The 10,151-nt window shown below is 43.1% G+C and overlaps 1 protein-coding gene across 1 annotated transcript; it reads right to left on the reverse strand.

The window, feature by feature from the left end:
* Positions 1–1,830: 1,830 nt before the first annotated feature.
* Positions 1,831–7,498, reverse strand: calca (calcitonin/calcitonin-related polypeptide, alpha). The gene is made up of 6 exons (XM_061703736.1): positions 7,447–7,498; positions 7,258–7,368; positions 6,281–6,435; positions 6,078–6,169; positions 5,879–6,010; positions 1,831–1,993 (listed from the first exon to the last, which is right to left on the reverse strand). Exons 4-6 carry the CDS (start codon positions 6,161–6,163, stop codon positions 1,831–1,833), a joined length of 381 nt encoding a protein of 126 aa, XP_061559720.1. The 5' UTR covers positions 6,164–6,169; positions 6,281–6,435; positions 7,258–7,368; positions 7,447–7,498.
* Positions 7,499–10,151: the final 2,653 nt, after the last annotated feature.

The following is a 10,151-nucleotide window of genomic DNA, read 5'->3' on the forward strand; positions in this document are numbered from 1 at the left end:
CCTAGCGGACATTTTTGGCCTGTGGGACTCCTGAGGCAGCTGATGGGTACCGGCTGGCCAAGCGGAATGCAGCTTTGGTGGTCGCTGAGGCAAAAACTCGGGCGTGGGAGGAGTTTGGTGAGGTCATGGAGAAAGACTTCTGGACGGCTTCGAGGAAATTCTGGTCCACCACCTGGCGTCTCAGGAGGAAGCTGAGTCTGGGGTCTCTGAGGCAGGCTCTCCTATCTCTGGGGTTGAGGTCACTGAGGTGGTTAAAAAGCTCCTCGTTGGCAAGGCCCCTGGTGGATGAGATTCGCCCGGAGTTCCGAAAGGCTCTGGATGTTGTAGGGTTGTCCTGGTTGACACGCCTCCGCAACGTCGCGTGGACATCGGGGACAGTGCCTCTGAATTGGCAGACTGGAGTGGTGGTCCCCCTTTTTAAGAAGGGGGACCGGAGGGTGTGTACCAACTACAGGGGGATCACACTCCTCAACCTCCCTGGTAAGGTCTATTCAGGGGTGCTGGAGGAAGGGTCCGTCGGGAAGTTGAATCCCAGATTCAGGAGGAGCAGTGTGGTTTTCGTCCTGGCCGTGGAACAGTGGACCAGCTCTTCACCCTCGGCAGGGTCCTCGAGGGTGCATGGGAGTTTGCCCAACCAGTCTCCATGTGTTTTGTTTCCAGTGAGGGTTGGACTACACCAAGGCTGCCCTTTGTCACCGATTCTGTTCATAACTTTTATGGACAGAATTTCTAGTTGCAGCCGAGGCATAGAGGGGGTCCGGTTTGGTGGCCTCAGTATTGCATCTTTCCTTTTTGAGGTGATGTGGTTCTGTTGGCTTCATCAGGCCGTGATCTCCAACTCTCACGGGAGCAGTTCGCAGCCGAGAGTGCCCTCTCCAGGTTGGGGATGAGATCCTTCCCCAAGTGGAGGAGTTCCAATATCTTGGGGTCTTGTTCACAAGTGAGGGAATGATGGAACGCGAGCTCGACGGGCGGATCGGTGCAGCGGCTACAGTGATGCAGATTCTGTATCAGTCCGTTGTGGTGAAGAAGAAGCTCCGCCGAAAGGCGGAGCTCTCCATTTACCGGTCGATCCACGTTCCAACCCTCACCTACGGTCACGAGCTGTGGGTCGAAAGAACAAGATCCCGGATACAAGCGGCCGAAATTAGTTTCCTCCGCAGGGTGTCCGGGCTCTCCCTTAGAGATAGGGTGAGAAGCTCGGTCATCCGGGAGGACCTCGGAGTAGAGCCGCTGCTCCTCCACATCGAGAGGAGCCAGATGAGGTGGCCGGGGCATCTGATTCGGAAGCCTGCCGGACGCCTCCCCGGTGAGGTGTTCCGGGCACGTCCCACCGGGAGGAGACCCCGGGGACGACCCGGGACACGCCGGAGAGACTACGTCTTTCGGCTGGCCTGGGAACGCTTCGGGATCCCCTCAGAAGAGCTGGATGAAGTGGCTGGGGAGAGGGAAGTCTGGGCTTCCCTGCTAAAGCTACTGCCCCCGCAACCTGACCCTGGACCAGTGGCAGAAAATGGATGGATGGATGAAAGGATTTCAGTTGTGTGTGAAAGTTTTTGAGTCATGTGTGTGAGAGCATTTCAGTCCCGAGCGTGAGCAAAAAAAACAAAAAACAGCGTGTTGAAGAGTTACAGTTGTATACAGTATATGAGAGCATTTCAGTAGTGTGTATGAGAGTGTTTGTGAGAGAGTGTTTCAGTCGTGTGTGTGAGGTCATCATGAATGATGATTCTAACAGCCTTTCATACAGTTTTTCAGTCAAGGTGTCAAAGTCCAGCATGCATGGCATTCCCGTCGTGCCGCCGTCATACCGTGTTCCCGCTGGTGCGCTCACTCGGGGCTGCGTCGCCTCCGTTTGCCGAACGCCTGCGCCCCCACGCTGGTGGGCACGAAGTTGCGGTGGCCCAACCCCCCGGAACGACTCAAGAAGTCGGCCAAGCGGTGCGTGACGCAGGTGGCCGTGTTGCATCCCCTCTTCTGTCCTGTCGTGTTGCTTGGAAGACATTTAATAATATTCAAGATTCAAAATGACTTCATCACCGTCCACATTACTATTTTAGCTATGCCCCATAATTTGTTAAGCTCCTAAAAAAATGTTTAATAATCAATACATTGTAGCACGCTTATATTTATCCATATGTTAATGCTGAGATCCAATACAAGAGCTGTCACAATGTTTGCATTTACACTAATAATGCTGCCTTGTGACTATTTATTTCATATCTTTGCCATTGTAAATTGGAGTCATATTCCTCCAGCATACTATTCCTTACCTATATTCTGTATATTGCATATAGTATTATTGTCTCATAGTATTCACATTAGTTATGCGTTAGGACACCTTATCCAGTTTTAACACATCCTAAATAATGTATCTAGGCATTGAGTTATGTATCAGTAGATGTAATCAACAAAGTTTGATTTCTTGTGTGTATGTAATACTTTTGTGTGTTGTAGTTTCCAGTGACTTATTGAGAACTTTGTGAACTCGCACAACAAAATAGTGAGTAATAAGCCCTCAGCTTTTTTTATCTTTGTAAAAGTATATTTTGAAGTTTTGGATCTCATCAGACTGTGGTGTTTTCATATAGTCGACTAATAAGGAGTGTACACTGGTGCCTTGAGATATGAGTTTTTCAGCCAATTTTCTTTTGCGCGGTGGAAGGAAACTCACTTCAAACCTCTTCACAATAAGCCCCAGTTTGGCAAATAGTAAACAATTCATCAAAAAGAGGCTTCAAGCTTTTTGAAGTTTACTCTCAAGCTCAACATAAAACAAAGACAATTGCACATAGTGTATTTATAACAACCAAAGGACGCTGCCTTAGGAATGGCCTGCTAGCTTAAAGCTAACAATTGACAATGCTATTGACGTGCTAATGGTTAGCAACTGTATTTGCTCTTTTAGAACCCAACACGTGTAGACAGATAATATAACAATACTTACAGGCTTATATTCTTTATCCTCTACCAAAAATGACAAATACTACAGCATTTTACTGAGTCACTAAGTAAGTCGTAGTTAAAGAAGTTCTATTCGTCTTCGCTTGTGTCTGCGTGACTCAATGGATTTGTAGCACCAAATCATGATGAGAATTCTGATGTTCAATAGTGTCTAATTCTTTACATTCTATTTATTTATGTTATGACTATGTTTTTTTTTTTCATAAAGTATTATACTATAGAGTGCTAAAAATCTCAATAAATTAACAAGCAAACACATGTTTTTGTTTTTTGTGGGGGAGCCTGGCGTTTCCATTCATTTCAATGGCAAAAGATGATTTCAGATACAATTGTTTTGAGTAACAAGCATGGTCATGGTATGATTTAAAATTGTACCTCAAGGTACCACTGCATCCCCGCCCAAAAAAAACAAAAACAAATCGAACAATACAACTTGAAACAACAATAATAATTTTAAAAGGAACTTTAAAATGTTTAAGCTGTTGTTACATTTTATTGTTATAATATGAAAGCATGAAATACATTCACGAGCTGAGTGGAAAACTGAAAAATAAATCAATAAATATATGACGTTTATCACCTCATTATACTGTGTAGTGTATGTCTTAAGCTCATGACAATGAAATGTTGGGCATTCCTCTGACATGCATTAACAGTCCCAAGTGCACAACGAGACAGATGAACAAGCAAAGTGATCAACGAAGAGAGAGTCCCAGTGGGAATATTTCAATTGTATTCATATTGCTCGGTTAGACTTCTTTTCTTTCCAGGTGTCCCTGCTCCCACATCTGTGCGGGGATAGGTTTGGAGTTTGTGAATATCCTGGGACAGTTTGCCCAGCACGCAAGTGCTTAGGCCGGTGCAGCGCTTTGATATGGACCTATCTGGGCTGGTAAAGAGACACACCCACACCCACACCCACACACACACACACACACACACACACACACACACACACACACATGCAGAGACAGCTCACAGTGACAATGGCATGATGCAGGTACATATGAATAGGGCGGAAACTCCAAAGTCAAAGTGGTACAATTTGGAGTTCAGCTACAAACTTGGGGGTAAATATTCGTCAGAAGTCAAAGAAAATGTTGGCGTTCAAAGCATCATCGCGGGTAATGTGATGCAGGACTTCAGCAAATCTTGAGAGATTTCAGTTTTGCTTTTTCTTTTGCCTCTTTGTTTTTGTTTTGTCACTGACTGATGGTAAAGAGTGTAATAATAACCAGTGCGATAACTTTAGAATTAGAAATGAAGAACGCAAAAGCCGACCTCCGTTTTTTGTGAATTGATTGAAATATATTTTTTAATTTATGGTTCAGTTTAAGGCTAGTAATTTCTATTTAGGGTATTCTAATGTTTTATAAACTAAGCAAATAGATGGCTAATTTAAAAAAAGAAGAAGACTTTCATTAAAAAGTATTTTATGTAATTTTATTGCAAAACCAGAAACTCCAAGAAAAGAAAAAAAAACAGGCCAAATTTTTCACATAGCCATTAAAAAACTCATTCACTGCCATTGACGGTGAATGACAGTGAAATGGTAAGTATTGTGCTTTGTGAATTGAAATTAATAACAGCTAAGTGTACTGTACTAGAAATTAAACAAACAAACAAAAAAACTTCAATTAAGCCTTAATCCTATCGACCCACTCGATTACGACCAACATCGGCGAAGGCTTCCTCGCGGAATCTGCTGACCTGATCACGAAACGGCGATCTCACTGATCAGTTTGATGTCTTTGACTGGTTCACACAATTGTCATATTTCACTTTCAAGCACATCCATCCATCCATCCATCCATCCATTTCCTGAGCCGCTTCTCCTCACAAGGGTCGTGGGAGTGCTGGAGCCTATCCCAGCTATCGACGGGCAGGAGTACACCCTGAACTGGTTCTCAGCCAATCGCAGGGCACATATAAACAAACAACCATTTACACTCACATTCACAAACTACGGGCAATTTAGAGTCTTCAATTAACGCATGTTTTTGGGATGTGGGAGGAAACCGGAGTGTGCGGAGAAAACCCGCGCAGACACGGGGAGAACATGCAAACGCCACACAGGCGGGGCCGGGGATTGAACCCGGGTCCTCAGAACTGCGAGGCTGACGCTCTAACCAGTGGGCAATCGTGCCGCACTTTCAAGCGCAATCAAAGCTATATTAGCAGCATGTGAGCGAGAAATGACGAGCACAGACATGTTTGTGGACATACAGTACGTGACGAGTTTGCGATGACTTGCAATTGACTTCAGTGGAGATGACCGCAGTAAAATGCATACGGCGTTTGTCGGTTTCTGAAATAAAATCTTTCTTTTCGACGAGTTTTATGTGGAAGTTGTTTGGTTGCGCAGGGTCGGGAAATGCAACACGGAACGACGGCGCGATAGGCAGTTCGCTAGTCGCTGTGGCTCTATTTGTGTCGAAATGCCGCTTGTCGGCTTTTGCGCTTGAACTCGTCAAATCCATCGTTGGCTGTAGAAATGAAATGAAATGAATTTACCGCAAATGTTTTGAAAGGAGAACGATCCCTAGAAGCACGGACTGTGTTCCACTTTGGAGGTTCCGCAACACAACATGCATTACTTGGCTGAACATGGCATGCGGTTGCAGACAAATGGAAATGGTCATGCTAACAAATTGCACTGGAATATAAACACATTATCAACCAATAATACACCATTGCCTTGTTTTCATGCTATCATCGGTTTCATTCTCCAGAACGATGTCATGCATGATCACGCTCATGCACGGACAGTATGTTTCCCCCCCAACAACTACGCACTTTAATTTGGTAGCTACTACATGACCATATGAGTGCAGTCCAATGCATCATCGAGCTGAGACCAAGAGTAGATACGATTATATATTTGGATGGACAATCAAACACAATTAGTTGTTACCTGCTTCCATCAGCTGTTTGACGTTCTTGTTCGTCTGAAGCCAGCTGCATGAACTCTTTAATAGCTCTTAATAACTTCATAATATCATCATTCGATAGAGTGACTCCATCAGCATTGGGGTCTTCACGACTTCTGAAATACATTCATAGTAAGATGTTTTGGAATTGCTGGAATATAAAGTCTTTTTTTTCCGTCTTACCTGGACGGAGCCGCCTGTGAGATGTACATCTGACAAAAGATCAGCACACATGATAAAAGAAAAGTCCCGAACTTCAGTGTGATCATATTTGCCTGCAAATAAAATACATGAGGTCCAAGAAAGTTACAGTGTACAAAAACATCCATCCACTTCAGCGACTGCACAATTTCATCATTGGGCTGCAGCAATGATAACCTACTTACCGTTAGCTGGAACAGTACTGGAGAATGCTAGAAGTGTAGGCTCAGTTGAGGATGTGCCGACCGCTCCCGCAGAACGGGCTTATATGCGCGTTCCCGTGGGTTCTGTGAGCACTTGATCATGGTCCGCTGGCAGCCAATCAGATCTCCTGGCGAACCTGTTAAAAAAAAAAAAGGAACAAAAAAACCACAAGTGACATCAATGTATACGTGATCATGAATTCGTATGGAATTCTAGTCAGGATATTTCACATGGAATTGCCTTAAGATCAATAAATATGCAAGTGGGCCCATTTGAATTAAAAGACGAATCTGCCATTCTGCATGAAATCAGCATTTTGTCGTACGGCAATTGCATCTGAAATTTCTGTTGCTGGCACACTGGCATCCTTATCGTGCCCATGGAAACCCTGGAGCGCCCGAGATAAAGCGGGCGCCAGTACCAGCCGAGACGTCTCTTGTATTGTTAGCGTGTGCATCGGCGCTATCATGATTAGACTTGTGCAATGAGACCCAAAAAAAATAATAATCTGCTGCTCGTGTAATCCTTACATAGTGTTCGGGTCAAATTTGACCCGCTTGACAGAAATAAAAAAACACTCGAAATGTCATTTTTCACCCTAGAACTTGCCGACGTTCTCTAAAGTGAAAATCTACAAAAATCGTATAGGTGCTTCAAAGTTCGACACATCTAATAAAATGGCTTTCAGATTTACCAGGGTGTGTTAAATCAAGGTGGGAATCGTGCCAATGTTGAAACTGAGAAACGTTTCTGCCACATTTGCATAGCTTCCGGAATTGCATAACATGCATCTGTTGGTCTTTCAAGAGTCTTGGGGGAATCTTAAAACAGCATAAGAATGATCGCATATACTTAACATACGGAACAGAAGTCAGACATATATTTCTCTCAATTGGCCCGCTCTTCACAAAAGCGGACAAATTGACTGATCCATTTCACACATCGATAAGACTCTTACCATATCTTCGCTATCTGCTCACCATGCGTTCCACCACCCTCACTCGCCGTTCCAGCAGTTTTATTCAGGTCTTCGTTCCCAAATTCTTTTCAATTTTCTGCCTGGAACACTCTACAAAAAGAATAAATAAAACTCACCTTATTCATCACAATATTATCGTTTAAAAATAACAGTTAGGGATCGCTTCACCTGTTTTCAGCCTGTTTTCAACTTTATATTCAACATGTGCTGTGATGCAACGTCATTCATTAATTATGCAACTACATCACACTGCACGCTTTGTTGTCTATTTCTTTAATTTGTATTTCCCTTTATTTTATTGAGTTTTACTCTGCTGTCAGATCTGCATTGTGAATGAGAATCTGTGCAAAAACCAAGTACAAAGGTCAGACCATCAGAGGGTGCCTTGACACATTGGCGTGAGATCTGATCCTGCAAAGATACTTCTATGTAATATATTTTTTTAAACTGACAGGATAGCAATACCTTTTGACCTATAGTTCATCATTTGCTAAAGGCAATTCTTATCAGGCTATTATTGGCCAGGAGCATACTACGTGTGCATGTAAAATGAATTGCGCTGTTCCGCGACAACGGCACAAAAACACATTTATTCCTCATTGTTGCCTTCAGCTGGTGGTTAACATGGTTTTGGTTGTCAGCAACTGGGTTACTGTAAAACCATTTCTGCCTTTGATGAGTTCAAAACACAATTCATTTGTATTTATTCAGTTGATCTAATGATTTGTCCCCGCGTGTAACGCGATGATGCATCCTGCCTCTTCATTTATTTTCCGCACCACACACAGGCCAGAGGAACCATCGGCGAATTTTACTGCTTCATATGTTTTGAGAACCTTCCAGCAGAGCGGGCAATTCAACACATCATGGAAATACAAATATTAGATACGAGGCCCGTAGTGTCGTGGTTGACAGAGCCACTGGTCTGCATTATATTTGGCAAACACAATAAACTAACAAATGTCAAACTGTTCATGTAACTACTAATCTTGGTACATATTTGACGCTCAGGCGCTGGGAAAGGGAGGTTCTGGAAAACATCCAAATTCCTGCAAATGGCAACAATTACACTTTTCGCAGTCGGTAAATAATTATGTAAACGTGCAGTTCGTAAGAGGGGCTCTCATTGGGACATGACACACGCCACAGGGTGGAGGCAAACAGGAACTGCGGCCTGCTAATTGTGATCAATGGCTCAGCTTGATGATATTGACGAAAATGTCATTAGGCAAAACAGAAAAGAAGCCATTTCCAGGATGAATGAGGGGACTGTCGGAATATTTGCAATCGCTCAAGTTTACTTGAAATAGTTTGACTACTGGATACCTCTCAACGACATTTTAAGGATGGACCCAAAAAAAAGAAAGTAAAACGTTGCGCCTCTGCTAAATGTAGCACCTGTTTTAAATAACATGAATACATAAATAAATGCATCAACAAATAAATAGGGAGGGTGTGGTTGTATCTACACATTTAGATACAGGACCTCTTGATATTATTGCGCAATTGTTTTTATAACAATAAAAGTAGTTGAGAGAAACATGGCCATTCAAATTACTTTTTTCAGAGAAAGCATATCGGGGTGGAAAAAAACTGCTGCTACTTACAGTGGATATAAAAAGTCTACACACCCCTGTTCAAAAAACAGGTTTTGGTGATTTCAATAAATGAGACCAAAATAAATCATTTCAAAACTTTTACCACAATTGTGACCTATAACCTTTACAACTCTATTAATCTTTTCAAGAGGGAAAGTGAAAATAAACAAATGAGATGTGGTTGCACAAGTGTGCACACCCTCTTATAACTGAAGATGTGGTTGTGTTCCGAATGAATCAACCACACTGAAACTCACGTTAAATGGGTTGCCGCGCACAACTGCCATCATTTAAGGTTCCGACGTTCTAGGAGGTTTTTGTTTTCTAGCAGGTGCTAACATTGACTGCTACGTAGAACTGTTCGTAATTCCTTCCACTTAACCACAGCCAAAGTTCCGGCTGGATGTGACTTTGTGAAAGTGTAAGACAAACATTTGTGTGTATATATATATATATAGATATATTTAACAATAAAGATATTTCAAAAGATTGTCCAGGGTCGCCATCCTGCGTCCTTTCGTGATGAATCCAAGCACTGACAAGATCATCGCGCTACAGTCGGCGCACGTTGACTTGATTACGCTGGACAGATGTGTTTGATGCTTCCCGGGTTGCTGTTTTCCAGTCAGGGGATCTGGCAGGAAGCAAGCACATGATTTGCAAGAAAGTTCTCATTAGGTAGCCCTAACAAAGCTGAGTCATTGCCACAGGTCTGCAAGAGGCCATGTGAGGCCAACTAAATCCTGCCAGCTGCCTCAGCGGGAAGAAACAGCTGGATAAACAGCTTTGGGAATAATGAGCAGTAAGTAATCAGGGATAAGCCAAATAAAAGGCGCACTTTACCAAAGTGTATATTGGATATATTAAAAAAACAGGAACGGGAAAAAGCTTACAGCGTTACCAGAATTTCCTTCAGGATCAATAAAACCATCTACCTATATGAATGTCCTTACCATATGTCTAATTTTTGTTTTGCATATAGTGCCAAACTGCAGACAGGTTGAGGGTTTTAGTCGACAAGCTTGAAGAGTATGGAATGTCATGCATACCTCAACCTTTGACCTAAAAATGTAGTAGTGTGTGACCTGAACTGCTCGCCTGCAATTCCATGATCAGCAGCCACTTACTTAGTGGGGCAAAGTTGATTTGCTGAACCTGCAATACTGGACAAAATAGGAACAATCCTCAGGTATTGCCATATATACGGTGTACTCTAACCGATAGTGTTGCTGCTGGTGCGTGTGTGTACTCGGCGTACATAAACGGAAGTCTCAT

Source organism: Phycodurus eques, chromosome 2, assembly GCF_024500275.1.
Source record: "Phycodurus eques isolate BA_2022a chromosome 2, UOR_Pequ_1.1, whole genome shotgun sequence".
NCBI classification, from domain to species: Eukaryota; Metazoa; Chordata; class Actinopteri; order Syngnathiformes; family Syngnathidae; genus Phycodurus; species Phycodurus eques.